The sequence below is a fragment of the Ciona robusta genome, chromosome 2 (assembly GCF_009617815.1).
Source record: "Ciona robusta chromosome 2, ASM961781v2".
NCBI lineage: Eukaryota > Metazoa > Chordata > Ascidiacea > Phlebobranchia > Cionidae > Ciona > Ciona robusta.
Window position 1 is genome coordinate 9,463,752 of NC_143236.1, and position 18,504 is coordinate 9,482,255.

The following is an 18,504-nucleotide window of genomic DNA, read 5'->3' on the forward strand; positions in this document are numbered from 1 at the left end:
TAGATTGGAACTTTGTTGAAGATTTCTGTGGGATCAGGGATGTCTTCGATCTTCATAATCATCGACTGTTACGTATAAATATCGTTTGTTACGTATTTATCGACGTTTGTTACGTATATACCTTCACTTGTTACAAAGCTGCTTCAATTGTGACATCACAACTCAAGTAACTTGGGCGAGCCATAGACAAATATTTGTTGAGTTTGTTCAAATATTGAACGTTTGTTGAAAATTCGGTATATGGAAGGAGTGACGTTATAAAGTGATGACGTATCAATGCGCGACTGTAGACTCCATTTCTGACGTCACGATTAACAAGTTTTTAATTTATTAAAAAAACTGTAATTTTCCTCTAATTAAATAACCCACCTAGCGGATATACAATTTATTTAGTGGCGCCGCTAGTTGGCGTAAAGGAGGTAACTATTCAATTAAAAACATCACGTGGTCGATGTCAACAACATCGATTATTACGTCACTGAGCGGTTTATGACGCGTGAATGTGCTGACGCGATTAAGATTTTGTTTCTAGAATAAAAAGGCGGTTGATAGATTAAAAGTCGCTGCGGATATTTGGTTTCCTGCATATCGGGTTTAATTGTAATTAACGTAATTAATCAAGATGATAATTTATTTAAATAAATATTTTGTTGTTGAAATATTTTATTAAACTTCATTAATATTTACTTCATAGAAATCGTATAAACTATAATTCCGCTCGAGTGATTTTGACGCGATTTTTAAAATTCTAGAGTTTGTTTGTTTCCATTGTTTGTTGACAATCAGGGACAATGGTTTCGATTTTATTGGAATCTTATCAACTTCCGGTTGGTGACGTCATTGTTTCCGGTTGTTTTGATTAATTAATCGTGTGTTACGTCATAGAATGTGATAGTATGTATATCAAGTGTTCGTATTTTTTTGTTTGAATGTGTTGAAAGAAATATTTGTGGAACAGAAATGACAACAACGGAAGAAATATCAGGTCAGTTTGGATTATTGTAACTTATGTAACCTATTTATCAAGTTATCATGTATGTAACTTATTTATCCTTGCATGGCGGGGCAGTGACAGTCGTTACTCGTTATAACATGGATGTTCTGTTTTATTCACCTCGTGCCCGCTTACAAGTTACCATCATATTTAACTTTGTGGATAACTGTTTTCTGTAGGACTGACAATCCATTGGGTTGAAAATTATCGCGAGTGAAATATGACACGTGGTTATCTCGTCATAATAGGAAACAATAGATAGACAATGGGCCAGGAAGTTGTTCAAAACTAGATTCGATGAGAAGCGAAATTGATTTTGCTGCTAATTCCCTTCTCTTCATTGTTTTAATTAATTTGATCTTCGCTGTCAATTTCTAATAAGTGAAAGAAAGTTTATGTTGTGTTTATGTCAATAAAATATATGACATGTATGTTACCTCGGTTATAACAAACAAATATTTTATGTTTTTCGATGAATATAATAATGTGTGACATCATAATGGTGGTTATAGAAGTGTTTATTGTTGCAATAACCCACCTTTTCCGTGCCGACAATATTTCGTTTACCTTATTGTTGTTGCATTGTTAGTTGAATAATGTGCATTGTGGTGGAGACTTAGTATTATGACATCATAAACATCAAGAGTTAGTTGATTGTTTTGTTTCTATGATGTAATAATCAATGTTCGATTTGTGCAAGAGTTGCGTAAAGTTGGGGGGGTGGCGTAACTTTAGCTGTGAAAGGAAATTATTATTTAACGCAACACGTAACTGGATATTGCAACAATGGTGATTATGTTGACAGATTGGGCATTGTGATGTAACACAGTCAGTTATTGGTTGCGAAATTGCCGCCAAAAGTTAGTTCAGTTTGAAAGTTGGAACGGAGAGTTGGTTAAGATGATTTTTAATATCGGTGAGTTTTGTGTTGAAGGTTGGGGTATTTATAACGAGTGTTAGTTTACTGTTACAATATGTTTGGTTTGTTATTATAGTCTTAATATTGTTATCTTTAATATTATTTGTTGTGGGCCATATGGGATTATATATTTATGTTTATTTTATGGTTCCTTGATAATTAATTGTGGCACAATATATTGAATATGTCTGCTATTATTTAGATCTAAATATATTTTATAGTTATATATAATATGTTCCAAATATTATTTATTTAAACATTAAATTTTTGTTGCAAATATTTGTAGATTAATATCAAAATATCGTTAACGTGATAACAAGCATCTTATTTGTAGTAAAGAAGGAATATTCATGAGAAATAATGTTGATTATTCATCTTTGTTGCGTAACAATAGTACGATACTATATGATTATGACATCATAATGTTACGTATTGTTTGTTACTCGAGTTGTTTACTCGTTGACGCGTTACGTTGAAACGGTCGTTGTAGTGATTGTGAGGTCATTTCCTGTAGCTGTCAATCAAACAGGATGCAACACTTGAAAGAAACGCAAACGTAGTTACTTGCCTATATGTGTTTATATGCATGATCACGTACACACACACACAATATACACAAACATAATACACTGTGTGAGCACACACTTCCGACAATTCATTGAACAACTTTTACAGTTTCACAAATAGGCAGAAGCATATAAACCCATTAATAATATAATATGTTCAATTTATGATAATTGATAAACAATATTTGTTTAAATGGTACAAGCTTAATGTTACCTTCATGGAATAATTTCTAATTTAGAAATTAATAGTTAATGAGTGAAACATTTTTTGGTGATGTTGGTAATTAGTTTGTGATTGATTTGTTTACGTGGTGGGAAATCCCCGTTGTGTTGTTGTTTTTGAGCGTATGGTTTCCGGGAAGTGATGGTTGATTATGACATCATATTGTTGTTACAGACGCAGCAACGATCGGTCGCGTGTTGGACGAAGCGAGGACGGAGATTTGTAATTTGGAAGCGAAGAACACAAGGATAGAAGAAGGATTGCTCGATTTACATCGCTGGTTGAACGAGGTCAACTCGACGCAGTGGGGGGGTGGGAAGGATAAGATTTCTATGGGTTAGTATACGATTTCTATGGGTTAGTATACGATTTCTATTGGTTAGTATAAGATGTTTGTGTGGCGTAAGTAGTTCCTTTTTGTTTGTAGGGTTTATAAAAAAGTTTATTAAAAAAACAATGTGTATAACTCCGTTTGTTTCGCTGTCCACCCAACTTAATGTATGATGTTTATGTTGTCACCCCAGGCATGCAAACAAGTTTCAACAATGGTAACATTGATGATGTCATAACTGAAAACAATGCACTGAAGGAACACGTCAAGAATTTACAAGAAATATCGAAGAATTTAACGGAAAAACTGGTGCGTTGTGATGTCATAATGAGTTTGTGTGATGTCATAATTACATTTTTTTATATTTAGGGCGAATCCCAAGTCACAGACACGTGAGTAACTTTGATTAGGAAATATTTAAATCAATCGGTTATTTTAATTTAAATATTCGCAGTGTTGGTTTGATCGCGAAACTATCAACGTCGTCCCAACTTATTTGTGGGGGGTTGGTTGACGACCGGGGTTTCGACTCGATTCTAGATGGAAGTAACGTGGGTGAAATACAGCGACAACTATGCGATGTAAGTGGGGGTGTAGGGGTAAGGTGGGTAAGGTACAACGACAACTATATGGGTGGGGGTGTAGGGGTAACGTGGGTGAAGTACAACGACAACTATATGGGTGGGGTGTAGGGGTAATGTGGGTGAAGTACAACGACAACTATGTGGGTGGGGGTGTAGGGGTAACATGGGTGAAGTACAACAACAACTATGTGGGTGGGGTGTAGGGGTAACGTGGCTGAAGTACAACGACAACTATGTGGGTGTGGGTGGGGGTGTAGGGGTAATGTGGGTGAAGTACAACGACAACTATGTGGGTGGGGTGTAGGGGTAACATGGGTGAAGTACAACGACAACTATGTGGGTGGGGTGTAGGGGTAACATGGGTGAAGTACAACGACAACTATGTGGGTGGGGTGTAGGGGTAACGTGGGTGAAGTACAACGACAACTATGTGGGTGGGGTGTAGGGGTAACGTGGGTGAAGTACAACGACAACTATGTGGGTGGGGGTGTAGGGGTAACATGGGTGAAGTACAACGACAACTATGTGGGTGGGGTGTAGGGGTAACGTGGGTGAAGTACAACGACAACTATGTGGGTGGGGTGTAGGGGTAACGTGGGTGAAGTACAACGACAACTATGTGGGTGGGGGTGTAGGGGTAACGTGGGTGAAGTACAACGACAACTATGTGGGTGGGGTGTAGGGATAACGTGGCTGAAGTACAACGACAACTATGTGGGTGGGGGTGTAGGGGTAATGTGGGTGAAGTACAGCTACAACTATGTGGGTGGGGGTGTAGGGGTAACGTGGCTGAAGTACAACGACAACTATGTGGGTGGGGGTGTAGGGGTAACGTGGCTGAAGTACAACGACAACTATGTGGGTGGGGTGTAGGGGTAACGTGGGTGAAGTACAGCGACAACTATGTGGGTGGGGTGTAGGGGTAACGTGGGTGAAGTACAACGACAACTATGTGGGTGGGGTGTAGGGGTAACGTGGGTGAAGTACAACGACAACTATGTGGGTGGGGTGTAGGGGTAACGTGGGTGAAGTACAACGACAACTATGTGGGTGGGGTGTAGGGGTAACGTGGGTGAAGTACAACGACAACTATGTGGGTGGGGTGTAGGGGTAATGTGGGTGAAGTACAACGACAACTATGTGGGTGGGGTGTAGGGGTAACATGGGTGAAGTACAACGACAACTATGTGGGTGGGGTGTAGGGGTAACATGGGTGAAGTACAACGACAACTATGTGGGTGGGGTGTAGGGGTAACATGGGTGAAGTACAACGACAACTATGTGGGTGGGGGTGTAGGGGTAACGTGGGTGAAGTACAACGACAACTATGTGGGTGGGGGTGTAGGGGTAACATGGGTGAAGTACAACGACAACTATGTGGGTGGGGGTGTAGGGGGTAACGTGGGTGAAGTACAACGACAACTATGTGGGTGGGGTGTAGGGGTAACATGGGTGAAGTACAACGACAACTATGTGGGTGGGGGTGTAGGGGGTAACGTGGGTGAAGTACAACGACAACTATATGGGTGGGGGTGTAGGGGGTAACGTGGGTGAAGTACAACGACAACTATGTGGGTGGGGTGTAGGGGGTAACATGGGTGAAGTACAACGACAACTATGTGGGTGGGGGTGTAGGGGTAATGTGGGTGAAGTACAACGACAACTATGTGGGTGGGGTGTAGGGGTAATGTGGGTGAAGTACAGCGACAACTATGTGGGTAGGGGTGTAGGGGTAATGTGGGTGAAGTACAACGACAACTATGTGGGTGGGGTGTAGGGGGTAATGTGGGTGAAGTACAACAACAACTATGTGGGTGGGGGTGTAGGCGGTAACGTGGGTGAAGTACAACGACAACTATGTGGGTGGGTTGTAGGGGTAATGTGGGTGAAGTACAGCGACAACTATGTGGGTAGGGGTGTAGGGGTAATGTGGGTGAAGTACAACGACAACTATGTGGGTGGGGTGTAGGGGGTAATGTGGGTGAAGTACAACGACAACTATGTGGGTGGGGGTGTAGGGGGTAATGTGGGTGAAGTACAACGACAACTATGTGGGTGGGGTGTAGGGGTAATGTGGGTGAAGTACAGCGACAACTATGTGGGTAGGGGTGTAGGGGTAATGTGGGTGAAGTACAACGACAACTATGTGGGTGGGGTGTAGGGGGTAATGTGGGTGAAGTACCACGACAACTATGTGGGTGGGTGTGTAGGGGTAACGTGGGTGAAGTACAACGACAACTATGTGGGTGGGGGTGTAGGGGTAACATGGGTGAAGTACAACGACAACTATGTGGGTGGGGTGTAGGGGTAATGTGGGTGAAGTACAACGTCAACTATGTGGGTAGGGGTAATGTGGGTGAAGTACAACAACAGCTATGTGGGTGGGGGTGTAGGGGGTAACGTGGGTGAAGTACAACGACAAATATGTGGGTGGGGTGTAGGGGTAATGTGTGGGTAGGGGTGTGGGTAGGGGTGTAGGGGTAATGTGGGTGAAGTACAACGACAACTATGTGGGTGGGGGTGTAGGGGTAACATGGGTGAAGTACAGCGACAACTATGTGGGTGGGTGTGTAGGGGTAACGTGGGTGAAGTATAACGACAACTATGTGGGTGGGGGTGTAGGGGTAACGTGGGTGAAGTACAACGACAACTATGTGGGTGGGGGTGTAGGGGTAACATGGGTGAAGTACAACGACAACTATGTGGGTGGGGTGTAGGGGTAATGTGGGTGAAGTACAACGACAACTATGTGGGTGGGGGTGTAGGGGTAACGTGGGTGAAGTACAACGACAACTATGTGGGTGGGGGTGTAGGGGTAACATGGGTGAAGTACAACGACAACTATGTGGGTGGGGTGTAGGGGTAACATGGGTGAGTACAACGACAACTATGTGGGTGGGGGTGTAGGGGTAATGTGGGTGAAGTACAACGACAACTATATGGGTGGGGTGTAGAGGTAACGTGGGTGAAGCACAACGGCAACTATGTGTTTTCATCATACACATAATGTTGATTATGACATCACAGGCGCTTGAGAAGAACGCTCGTTGGCAAAGTTACAACGACGAGCGAGAAGTTTACGTCAGCAACCTGTTGACCAAATACAACCAAACCTCAACCCAATTACGGATGGTTCGTGACAAACTTGCGAATGTAACGAGTAATCCAGGTGAGTGATGTCATAATGTGTGTGATGTCATAATGTGCGTGATGTCATCATGCGTGTGATGTCATATGATTTCACCAGACAAATTATCATTGGAGCAACGCCGACATTTCGACAAATTGTTGGTTGAAGCGCGTGAACGTTTGGAAAGCGAACGAACGGAAGCATTTCGTAAATCAACGGAGATGTCGGTTGTTGTGGGGAAATATAAAGAAGAAAACATCGGGTTGCGTAAGGTAGGTGTTATATGAGGGGTAGGGTTATATTGTGGGGGTTATATTAGAGGTGGGGGTTATATTGGGGGTGGGGGTTATATTAGGGGTGGGGGTTATATTAGGGGTGGGGGGTAAACATTAGTATTAAAGATACAAACATCAATAGATAATGAACCTTGTACCTTATGCAGGACGTCGAGCATTGGCGAACTCGTTACGAAGAACAACGAGCCTCTCTAGCGACACTTAGTGCCAACTATGAGAACGAGCGTCGTCGTAGCAACAACAGTGTTGCTGAAAACAAAGAAAAACAATCCCAGATCCAAATATTGCAACGTCAGGTCCAATTGTTTGGGGAGGATTTCAGGGCAGAGAGGAAGGAAAAGGAATTGTTGTCACAGGAGTTGGAATTCATGAAGGAAAAAGTTGAACAAATGCATAAAGATAATAATAAGGTTAGTTGTATTTTGTGGAACAACAATCACCCATTACATGTGTCGTAGTTACTTTTCAATATTACATGCCATTGTTTTATAATATTCCAGAAATCTGTTTCCTTCTGTGATGTCACAACCCATGATGTCATCAAGCGATTGTCTCCTGATTATGACATCACACCCACTCAACAACCTGCGTCGCTACCCAAGCGTAACACCAGGAAAGAAGGCTGCACGGAGACTACGAGGGCAAGGAGGGCACCAGCTCCACCTAGTGACAAGAAGAAGTCACGCCCGACACCCCACATAACAAACCGAGCCCCCAAACCCCGTGAACCTCGTCGAGGGGGTCGGAAACGAATATCGGACAACGACACTTTATTGCAATGCCCCAACTGTGGGAAGGAATATGATATCATGCAGCATATGTTGCTCATTGAACATATTGATAAATGTGGAGATTAAATTTCACTCCCCTAAGTTTCCTAACAATTATCTGTAAAATAAACCAACTCTTTACTTCATTTTTTTTACAACTTACGTGCCCATTATTATTATTATTTTGATTTTTTTCTATTTCTATGATAACAGATCGATGTCTTTTTGTGACGTAACAATAGTAGAGAAACGTGTATTGTGACGTTACTTTGTAATGAAAACGTAACAAAGGCAATTGTGACGTAACAATGATCGATAGAACTCCAGAATTTCTTAAACTTTTGAAACAAATTCGGAAGAATGAGGGAATTCCCGCCAAATCTATTCTGACGTCACAAAAGAAAATTCTAAAATCTTCGTTTGAAATCAAATCACGTGGTATAGTAAGTTATGACTTAACCTTATGGAATAATTGTGACAAATTCACGACCTACGCAGTTGGTTAGCGCGCCTGCCTCTAACCAAGAGGTGATGGCTTGATTGGTTCGCAACCCAAGAACTTCTACCATTGTGTTGTGTCCTTACTTCTTCGGCACTTAACGGTATTTGCTTTAACCCAGTTGTCACTAATGGGTTGACTAAATTATCAGCCATACACAAAAAATACAGTCACCGGGAAAGTTACATACGTGGTAACTTGTAAGCGGGCCCGAGATGTATGAAACAGAACACCTGTGTTATAACGACTGTCAATGCCCCGCCATGCGAGGATGAATAAGTTACATATGTGGTAACTTTTAGGCAGGCACGAGGTGTATGAAACAGAACACCCGTGACTGTTGTTGCCCGCCGTGCGAGGATAAATAAGTTACAACAACAACATTATTTAGATACTCGTAAGTGAGCACAATAACATAAACCCAAATTATCCATACATATACATAAAAAAATTTAAAAAAATCCAAAAAAAATAATCACCCACAAAGTAACATACATGGTAACTCGTAAGCTGGCACGAGGTGTCAAACCCGTGTGATAACGACTGTCGTTTTCCAGCCACGCGAAGATAAAAGTAAGTTACATTCATTCATTCAACCCCCGTACCCCACAGGTCACAAACCTCACGCAACTTAGAGATTTTCTTCTTGACAATCGTCATGGTTACCTGACGCGAGATGAAACTTTGATGACGAATCAAGAAAAAGATAAAATTGACGCAGACGGTGAAAAGTTTATGCAAATTTGTTCGAGATCTTTGGAACAACTCAAACAAGGTTTGAATGAAATGTTTGCAATCAACCAATATATTCAGTAAAATAAACATGCTAACTTTGTGACTCCGGCACCGTGGCTTAGTGGTTAGCGGGTCTGCCTATAACCTAGAGGTAATGGGTTCAAAGCTTGACGTTGCTACCATTGTGGGTATGTGTCTTTGGGTAAGACACTTAACTGCACTTGCTCTAACCCAGTGGTCGCTAATGGGTTGTCTAAATTATCAGCCATACATAAAAAAAAAGAAAAAATCCCCCCAAAAATAATTACCCACAAAGTAACATACATGGTAACTCGTAAGCTCGCACGAGGTGTTAAACCCAAGTTATAACGACTGTCGTTTTCCGGCCACGCGAGGATAAAGTAAGCAAGTTACATTTACCAAATGCTCTTTCATTTATTTTGACCTGTTTTTAACAACTGCCATTTTGCTGTTTTTCTCCTCTCTTTGTTTCAAATAAATGCAACTTAATGTTATTGTGGATTTAAATAATCATGTTCCACCAGACACACCCACCAACCTAACCACACAAGTCGGGTTTCACCAAAAACTCGTCGTTGAAATTGTTGAAAAATATTTGAAACTTGTTTTTCAAATTTATAACGAACAGAAATCGGTTCGGGTGAAACAGATTGTTGAACGAAACACTGTGTGAGTAATAATGGTCATTGTTGGATGATAATGGGTGGGATTGTGACATCATCAAATGTATTGTTTAGGTCACAGTTGCGCTCGAATTCGACTCGAGCAAAAAGTTCAGAAAGATTGCCGGGTCAAGTTAAGCATAATCCAAAGTATTTGTTTGAGGAAAGCGATGACGATGGTTTGGTCCCAGATGATGATGAGACGGTTAGTGGGATCTTATATGGAGTATATATAGAATATACGCCAAACTTTCAATGTCTGGTTACCCATAAGCACAAGATGTAATGCTGATCATTGCCAAATCATGAACCTTATGTTTAACATACTTATGCTGGGCACCTACAATGTCCAGTGTGTCCGGCGCCGTGGCGTAGTGGTTAGCGCGCCTGCCTCTAACCCAGAGGTAATGGGTTCAAGGCTCGTCGCTGCTACCATTGTGGGCGTATGTGTCCTTGAGCAAGACACTTTACGGCAATTGCTCCAACCCAGTGGTCACTAATGGGTTGTCCAAATTATCAGCCATACATAAAAATGAGAAAAAAATCCAAAAAAAAATAATCATCCACAAAGTAACATACTTGGTAACTCGTAAGCTGGCGCGAGGTGCACACCCGTGTTATAACGACTGTCGTTTTCCGGCCACGCGAGGATAAAGTAAGTTACATTCATTCATTCATTCATTCATTCATTCATTCATTCATTCATTCATTCATTCAGTGAGCATGAGGTGTATAACGCGCCACCCTACTATACATTACAGTTCGCACAGGAAAATGCACAATTATTATCAGACATGAATTCATTGAGCGATGAAGTTCGTTCCATCGGTGGAAAAGTTGTCGAGATCGCAAAGTTGCACGAGATGTTTAGCGAACAGGTTGGTCATTAATTTAACAAGTGTTGTTTTGCTGCTAATTCTCTCCAATATTATCATTGGAAGAAATAATAATTAGTCATTCATTAACCCCCCCACCCCAGGTTTTCCAACAAGAAGCGGACATCGAACTTGTTTCGGAAAAAATCGTTGAAAGTTCGGAAAATGTTAAAGATGGGAACGAGGAGTTACGAGAGGTGGGATAGATATCTTATAAATTATACATGATATTCATAGAAATAATATATTACAGGCAATAAAGAACAACGCTGGATTCCGAGTTTGGGTTTTATTTTTTCTCGTTATGTGTTCATTCTCTTTATTGTTTCTTGAATGGTATAGTTGATTATGATGTAATAATAGTTGATTATGATGTAATAATAGGCATGATCACTCCATTGTTACATATTAATTAATTCGAAGACCAGCAATAGATGCTTCAAGTGACTTGTTGTCCCAAACAACAACGTTTCCATCTTTACCACATGTTGAGAACTGGTGTGGCCCGTACACGCATACCTATGTCAATAAATAAGTTGGGGTGGGGAACGAAAGCTGGGCTCACAGTTCCACACACAATGGTAGCAGCATTAAGCCTTGAACACATGAACACTGGGGTATATAGGGGAGCTATACCTGTATAATTGCGTTCTTATGCTTTGTAGTAAGATCAGTGGAAGTCGCCTCTACGGTTCCTTTCTTATCCATCATCTTAAACATATTCATGGCCGACACAGCTTTTCCCCCACCCCCTCCTTTAGGGGGTTGATCAAGTTTGTTGGCGAACGCAACTTTTGAACAATCCCCTTCAACTTTGAACAGCACAGGGTTGCAATCATGACCCTGTGGGGGTGTGGGGTTAAGTTGTTTTCGAGTAATATTTTATAACTTTCTGCAGTTTGTTTTGAGCAGATACCATACAGGCGCGAATAAGACGGAACAAAGTTGGTAAAACTTTTAAATTCTCTTTATTGATGGTATGTTATATATCCCCTTTGAAAATATATAACCCCCCCCAACTCACCCCTGCAATTATGCTGTTCTCCCCAAACCAAACACAATCGTTAAATGGAAGAAACTCCGTCCTGATTGACGTTAATTCTCCACCACCTTTGGCGACAGAGAGCACACTGCCGTGGGACACCATCGCTAAACAATCGCCAGAGTTTGAAAATGCGATTCCGTGAACCTGCGTTGAATAAGATGGATGTTAAACAACCCGGTTTTCCCTTATACCCACTAACCCAACTATGGCAGCACCACCCTTGTAACACCCCCATAATGTCAACCTACTTTACCTTCATGACCTTTCTTAAGTGGAAACCATCATACCCCCCCCACTCACCCATCCAGTACAAGGCATCACAAACTCCTGCATCAAACATCCAAACGTCATCTTCTTCCCCCAAACTGTAGGACCAGGTTTTGGATTGATTTCTTTGATGTAAGCCGAGAACACGTAAGCTTTGTAATCGCAACAACCAGCCGCGAGTAAAATGTTGTTCGGATGCCAATCCAACGAAACAATGGTGGATCTGTGATGTCATAGACTCATAATTCTAACGTATTTATCTTTAAATACAACAGCGAAAATCAAATTAATTTAAACCATGAAAAGAAGGAAACCAGCAGCAAAACACGGTCAAAAATTAAAAAAAATGTGCAGTAAAGCCATGAATTCCAACCCCCCACGAACCTGATAGGTTTCTTGATATGTTTGCTCACCCACCAATTATTATCGGACTCAAAGTAGCAAACGGAAATCATGCGTGATGAACTTCCGACAGCAAACTTATCTTCCTGTGGCGACCATCGTACGTACGTCGCTGCTCGATTAATACGAAGAATCACCTGTGGGGGTTTAGGTGTTTATATAATATATCTTATGTTCTGTTTCATACACATCGGCAACAAGAGTAGCTTCGAACCCATAATATTTGACTAAAGACACGCCAACCACTCTGCCGTAGAAACAGTTGAATATCCAACCTACCAATTCTTGCACCCATTCCCCGTTAGTAAGTTGCCAAACATAGGCGTTTCTGTCGGCACCGCACGTAACAATACGGTTCGTCTTCGGGGCCCAATCGATGCCTAGGGAAAAATATTTCTGAACATTTATTTCTATCCATGGTTTTGGTGGGAAGGTAGAATAACGAAAAGATTATAGCAACAAAACAACAGCAAGTAATTTCATAAACCTTATTACCTGTAACTTTAAGTGTATGTTCGCTTAAGGTATGAATATGATCCCATTTCTTCCCGGATTTCTTGTAAATCAAAACATCGTTGCTGTTTGGACTCAAAGCAATTTGCGTGCGGTCATGATTCCATGAGTGGCAACTAATGGGGTGAACCCCAAAGTTAAAAACTTCACCCATTTTTACAACGGAATGTATGAATAAAAAGTTCGTGGACTCTGGACAGTCTACACGAACAAAACAACAACAACAATAACTTCTTTCAACGAAACTGGCGACAATAAAATCTGATTGAGATGGGGAATTAAGGAAATACAACCAAAACGTAGAACACATACGACCAAAGTAACTCTAAAAGATTAGGTTGATTTTATTTTTGGCTATTTTGCAAATAAATAATAGATTAAACAAAACATAGACATATTTACTACCCATAGTATAGGTAATACTATTTAGTTACTAATTATTTTTTATATTTAGTTGACTAATTTTAAAGTTAATTCGTTTTTACTTCGTTCGGGCGTTGTTTTTAATGCTATATCGGATGGGAGCAGGGTGTTACGGTTCATTGCGTTGAAATGTGCAAATCATTCATCGACATCTTATTTCAAATTTAACTTATTGTTGTCGAGCCTTGGATTCTATTTCATATTAACAAGATTTTAACTTTGTTGGTAAATTAAACTTGAAAATGCCGATTGAAAACTTAGAAGAGGAAGGCTTGGCGAAAATTCCGAATCTTGAAATTGCTCAACTCGAGTTCCAGCTAACTTTGGATCCGTTGAACGCGAAAGTTAAAGATGAGTTGCTCGCTTTTATCAAGAAAGACAGTAAGTATTTGTTTTATGAATAAAATTTAATGCTTTAAATTGAAGGTTCAAGTAGATTTTAGCGTCCGTATGACGTTTTGATACTGACTGTTATTTTGCTTTCCTTTTCTTTCGTTGTTTTAATAAATCTGATCTTCGCTATTGTGTTCGAAAGATAAAAATAAAAACAGTTGAAATAATGAATGAATGTAACTTACTTTATCCTCGCGTTGACAGTCGTTATCACACCTCGTGCCAGCTGGGTAATTATTTTTTGGGGGATTTTTTTTTGTTATGTATGGCTGATAATTTAGACAATCCATTAGTGACCACTGGGTTGGAGCAATTGCCGTTAAGTGTCTTGCTCAAGGACACATACGCCCACAATGGTAACAGCGACGATCCTTGAACCCATTACCTCTGGGTTACAGGCAGGCGCTAACCACTACACCACGGCGCCGGACAAAAAATAATATATTCTTACCAACAGACATGTCACCTTACTATGAGAAAGTTTGCAAAGCTTTTGGATTTAAGTTGGATGAGGGTTTGTTGGAAAAGATGAAAAATGAAAACGCAAAAGAACTTTCGAAACTTGACGAGAAAATCTCTGAGGAAGTTGAATACGAGTCCGATGAAAAAGACGCGTTGTTGTCGAAAGCAGAATTCCTTTGCAAGATTGGGGACAAGGTTCAGTTTTATTGAAACTTATTTTTACTTATTTGTTGCCGTTGGGTATACCTTTCAAACCACTGTAGATAGTAAACATAATATAACCCCCCATTATAATCAACAGGAAGGATGTTTAACAGTTTTTCGTAAAGCTTACGATAAAACGATCGCGTTGGGCCATCGTCTCGATATTATTTTCAATCTTATTCGCGTTGGTTTGTTTTATTTGGACCATGATTTAATTACAAGGAATATTGATAAAGCTAAACAGTAAGTCTATTGTTGCATGTGTTGTGTATACCATGTATTATAATGTTTGGTGTTGTATATTATGTAGGGGTGTAATCTAACATGTTGTGTGGGTTATGTTTTGTAATGCAGGATCTAGGAATATGTGTAATAGTTGTGGTATGTATATTATATGGGTGTTTTACTTATATATATGATGATATTTATTTCTGTATTTGTATAATGTTTTCAAAACTTTGTTTTAGTTTGTAAAGAAAAAGTGTTACTAGCATATGGTTTATGCTCTAAAGGACATTATGTTGGTATGATGGAACTTCATTTGTAAGAAGAAGAGCCTGTTGGTTTAATATTCATTTTGTTTCGAATTATTTTATACCATATCATTGTAACACCCCCGTCTCCCCCCAGGTTGATTGACGAGGGGGGCGATTGGGATCGAAGGAACCGGTTGAAAGTTTACCAAGGATTGTATTCGGTTGCCATCAGGGATTTCAAATCTGCCGCAAAATTGTTCCTTGATACGGTATCTACGTTCACGTCGTATGAGTTAATGGATTATCAAACATTCGTTACTTATACTGTGTATGTTTGCATGCTGGCGTTGGATCGCTCCCAACTACGAGAGAAGGTTGGTCTACTTATATTTAAAACTAATTTGGTTTGGTTTAACAGCCACGCTTTTTTTTTGACACTTTTACTCAAGTAGTTTTTACCCGTAGCATGTTTTAACGACTATTGTTTTGCTGCTAATTCCTTCTTTTTATTGTTTTATTTAATTTGGTCTTTGCTATCGTATTCCAAGAGATAATTAACGAGTCATTGCTACAATTTGCCTAACAACCAAATACTCTATATATGTTGTCCATATTTAAAGACTGTCGCAGTTTGTTCAAAATATAAACCACTTTTACATTCGAAGGTTGTTAAGGGATCGGAAATACTTGAGGTTTTATTCGAGGAAGAAGCAACGAAAGAATTCTTGTTTTCGCTTTACGATTGTCGATACGGAAAGTTCTTCGTTAGATTAGGTCGGTTGTTATTGTTGTATGTTTGAACCAGGGGTGACATTTGTTGTTGTGGTAAGAGATGTCTGAGGGAGACCACGGGTCACCTTTTGACGATCTTATCGAAGACACCCCAACTTTTAAAACCTGGGTGACATCCTATATACAGCTTAGTTTTAACAATGAAACACTAACCCCCTTAACTCACCAGCTGAAGTTGAAAGTCGGATGAAGAATGATCGTTTCTTCCACGCGCATTATCGATATTATGTTCGTGAGATGCGTGTCATGGCTTACACACAACTCCTTGAGTCATATCGCAGTTTAACATTGGAATATATGGCTAATGCATTCGGGGTAACGGTGGAATTTATTGACAAGTAAGTTTGTGGGGATTGTTTGGAAGCTTAATTACCATGTATGTAACTTTGTGGGTGATTGTTTTTATGCATAGCCGGCAATTAGTGACCACTGGGTTGGAGCAATTGCCGTTAAGTATTTTGCCCAAGGACACATAACGCCCACAATGGCAGAAACTTATCTCATGTTAAATTCACAGCGAACTTTCCCGTTTCATTGCGGTTGGTCGTCTGCATTGCAAGATCGACAAAGTTGGCGGAGTTGTTGAAACCAATCGTCCCGACAGCAAGAATTGGCAGTACCAAGAAACGATCAAGAAAGGGGACTTGTTGTTGAACCGGGTGCAAAAGTTGTCGCGTGTTATCAATATTTAGGTTGAAAGTAAAATGTCAACTTTATTTGGATTCTTGTTGTTGTGATATTACATGTTAAGATTGGTTACCATGGAAACCCAACCATTGGGTCAAAGTTCATGAAGTTGTTTTTATAATTCTGCTGACGTGTCTCTTTACCCCTTCGTAAACCGATGTAGCATGCGTCACTAAGGATCGTAATACATTATGTTGGTTGGGGATGCGGGGGGTAGAATTTGTGCAAAAGTTGGTGAATGTTCATTGTTGGGCAATAACGTAACCGAGATTGGTTGATGACGTCATAATCAATATGATTGTAAACCCGCAATCGCGTCGATGTCCGTGAAATGTTTTTGAAGCAACAATTTTATTAAGAAACCAGAAACAACGGAACAAACAGAACATTTCATAACAACCAGCTAACATGATAATCACAATTATTTCATAATAATCCAACTTCATTCGAATAACAATCATTATTGTTTGCCACCTAGTGGTTAAAGTTTAAGTTTCCCAGTTGCATTAGTCTTCAATCTAACCGCTAGAGGCAGACTTGACTTCCGGTCTGGGTTAAGAGGGCAATGACCCAAAGTGTGGGCGTTGTCACCACTAGCCAGACAAAGCGGGCATTCGTATCTGCGTTGAATCAACGCTTATATTTGAACCTTTCGTGACAAAACAATAGTAATATGACGTCATCAACCTACCGTCGAAGCACGGGACATGTGACTCGATTGAGGGCGTCCTTGAGCTGGTGTGACGTCACCCATTCGTCGACTTCCTTATTGTTACGACAGAATGAACATCCGGGGTAACCGCGTCGATTGTTCGAATATCGAGGGAACGAAAATCTGGGGTAAAATAAATGATTTCTATGTTTTTTGGAGGGGGGTATTCTCACCTGGGTACATGCGGTTGCTTCAATCTTTGTGAAGATTGTTTTAATGAGATGTTTGTGGTCGGGTAAGGAGATACTACTGGTGACGTAGGGTTCGAGGTCTGTGACGTCATAATGCTGTTTACGATGAGGTATGGCGTAACAATGTACTCACGTGTGGTGGTGACGTCATAGATGAGTTTGTCAATTCGTCTTCATGATTGTGACGTAACAAACCACGCTCGCGAAATAAGGATCCAGAATTCTGGGTCGGGCTGGAACATCGGTCACAAAGTGTGGGGTAAGATGGCACATATGTTTCGTTAAACGCAACTTATTGCAGGCAACGACAGTCGTTATAACACAGGTGTTCTGTTTTATACACCTCGTGCCCGCTTACAAGTTACCACGTATGTAACTTATTTATCCTCGCATGGCAGGGCAACGACAGTCGTTATAACACGGGTGTTCTGTTTCATACACCTCGTGCCCGCTTACAAGTTACCACGTAAGTAACTTATTTATCCTCGCATGGCGGGGAAACGACAGTTGTTATAACACGGGTGTTCTGTTTCATACACCTCGTGCCCGCTTACAAGTTACCACGTATGTAACAATATATTTACCCTAATAAAGCCCCGCTATGAGTAGGCGGAGGGGTTAACATGGATGTATGTTTCTCGATTATTTCGTTGCATTTTTCGTCCAGCCATGCCATACCATTATGAGGGGTGGGAGACGGTATATCTTGCCTGTCATGAAAAATACGTTAAAACCTCACCAACCAAAACAACATAATAATTACTGCGGTGGTTGCGTTTCATTATTTCGATCCTCACGCTGTAAAATATTGGACAAACCAAAATAATCGTTAAATACGCAATAATCCATCTTCCCGCAACAACAACTATAGACAACTAAAGCTGGGTTGGATACGTCAGTCAAGGGGCTTGTGACGTCACTATGAGGTGAGTTTGTTACGTCATTGTTGGTTTTGTACAAACAAACTGGAACGGTTCCAGTGTTTACGAAATATTTTTACATCAAGTTTTTTAACTTTTATTTGAATTCGGGGTATTGCAGCAATTGTAATTTATCGCAACATTGTTTAAAGGGCGGGTGTGGGGGTAATTTGTTACTAGTTACTTGGTTCAGTCGGCGTAGCGAGGATGGAATTGTTTTTAGTAGTTGTGGCAATTATATAATTTGTTCAACCATCGAGGTCGTCATAACGTCTTATTGATTCTCATGAACTTAACTTTGGACTTTTATCAGAATCAGCAAAAACATTATTGGGCAGCTCACATTGGTTTGCGTTATATTATACGACAATTAGCATCACGTTACAATACCTGTATGGAAGTAAACATTTTT

The 18,504-nt window shown here is 40.5% G+C and overlaps 5 protein-coding genes across 6 annotated transcripts; 3 read left to right on the top strand and 2 right to left on the bottom strand.

The window, feature by feature from the left end:
- The first annotated feature begins 783 nt into the window (after positions 1 to 783).
- LOC149741011 (centrosomal protein of 55 kDa-like) lies at positions 784 to 8,108 on the top strand. 2 transcript variants are annotated; one of them, XM_089871941.1, is made up of 10 exons: positions 784 to 985; positions 1,800 to 1,910; positions 2,877 to 3,038; positions 3,227 to 3,342; positions 3,403 to 3,425; positions 3,488 to 3,614; positions 6,645 to 6,786; positions 6,865 to 7,019; positions 7,190 to 7,453; positions 7,544 to 8,108. In XM_089871941.1, the coding sequence occupies exons 2-10, from the start codon at positions 1,895 to 1,897 to the stop codon at positions 7,898 to 7,900; spliced, it is 1,362 nt and encodes a 453-aa protein (XP_089728067.1). In that variant the 5' UTR covers positions 784 to 985; positions 1,800 to 1,894; the 3' UTR covers positions 7,901 to 8,108. The 2 variants fall into 2 exon arrangements, with proteins under 2 accessions (XP_089728067.1, XP_089728066.1); XM_089871940.1 differs by lacking the exon at positions 1,800 to 1,910 and having other exon boundaries at positions 785 to 985.
- LOC149741012 (syntaxin-18-like) lies at positions 8,073 to 11,003 on the top strand. Its single transcript, XM_089871954.1, has 7 exons — positions 8,073 to 8,256; positions 8,925 to 9,087; positions 9,593 to 9,737; positions 9,806 to 9,935; positions 10,492 to 10,608; positions 10,710 to 10,802; positions 10,859 to 11,003. Exons 1-7 carry the CDS (start codon positions 8,122 to 8,124, stop codon positions 10,949 to 10,951), a joined length of 876 nt encoding a protein of 291 aa, XP_089728080.1. The 5' UTR covers positions 8,073 to 8,121; the 3' UTR covers positions 10,952 to 11,003.
- LOC149741013 (actin-related protein 2/3 complex subunit 1A-like) lies at positions 10,880 to 13,148 on the bottom strand. Its single transcript, XM_089871946.1, has 7 exons — positions 12,815 to 13,148; positions 12,599 to 12,699; positions 12,302 to 12,456; positions 11,951 to 12,140; positions 11,630 to 11,794; positions 11,242 to 11,448; positions 10,880 to 11,124 (listed from the first exon to the last, which is right to left on the bottom strand). The coding sequence occupies exons 1-7, from the start codon at positions 13,140 to 13,142 to the stop codon at positions 11,014 to 11,016; spliced, it is 1,257 nt and encodes a 418-aa protein (XP_089728072.1). The 5' UTR covers positions 13,143 to 13,148; the 3' UTR covers positions 10,880 to 11,013.
- A 250-nt stretch (positions 13,149 to 13,398) lies between these two features.
- On the top strand, positions 13,399 to 16,304 carry LOC149741014 (26S proteasome non-ATPase regulatory subunit 6-like). The gene is made up of 7 exons (XM_089871947.1): positions 13,399 to 13,636; positions 14,106 to 14,305; positions 14,412 to 14,557; positions 14,945 to 15,164; positions 15,456 to 15,564; positions 15,752 to 15,920; positions 16,100 to 16,304. Exons 1-7 carry the CDS (start codon positions 13,498 to 13,500, stop codon positions 16,272 to 16,274), a joined length of 1,158 nt encoding a protein of 385 aa, XP_089728073.1. The 5' UTR covers positions 13,399 to 13,497; the 3' UTR covers positions 16,275 to 16,304.
- LOC149741015 (uncharacterized) lies at positions 16,270 to 18,093 on the bottom strand. The gene is made up of 6 exons (XM_089871959.1): positions 17,936 to 18,093; positions 17,757 to 17,882; positions 17,306 to 17,405; positions 17,155 to 17,252; positions 16,961 to 17,104; positions 16,270 to 16,889 (listed from the first exon to the last, which is right to left on the bottom strand). Exons 1-6 carry the CDS (start codon positions 18,019 to 18,021, stop codon positions 16,751 to 16,753), a joined length of 693 nt encoding a protein of 230 aa, XP_089728085.1. The 5' UTR covers positions 18,022 to 18,093; the 3' UTR covers positions 16,270 to 16,750.
- Between the last annotated feature and the right edge of the window lie 411 nt (positions 18,094 to 18,504).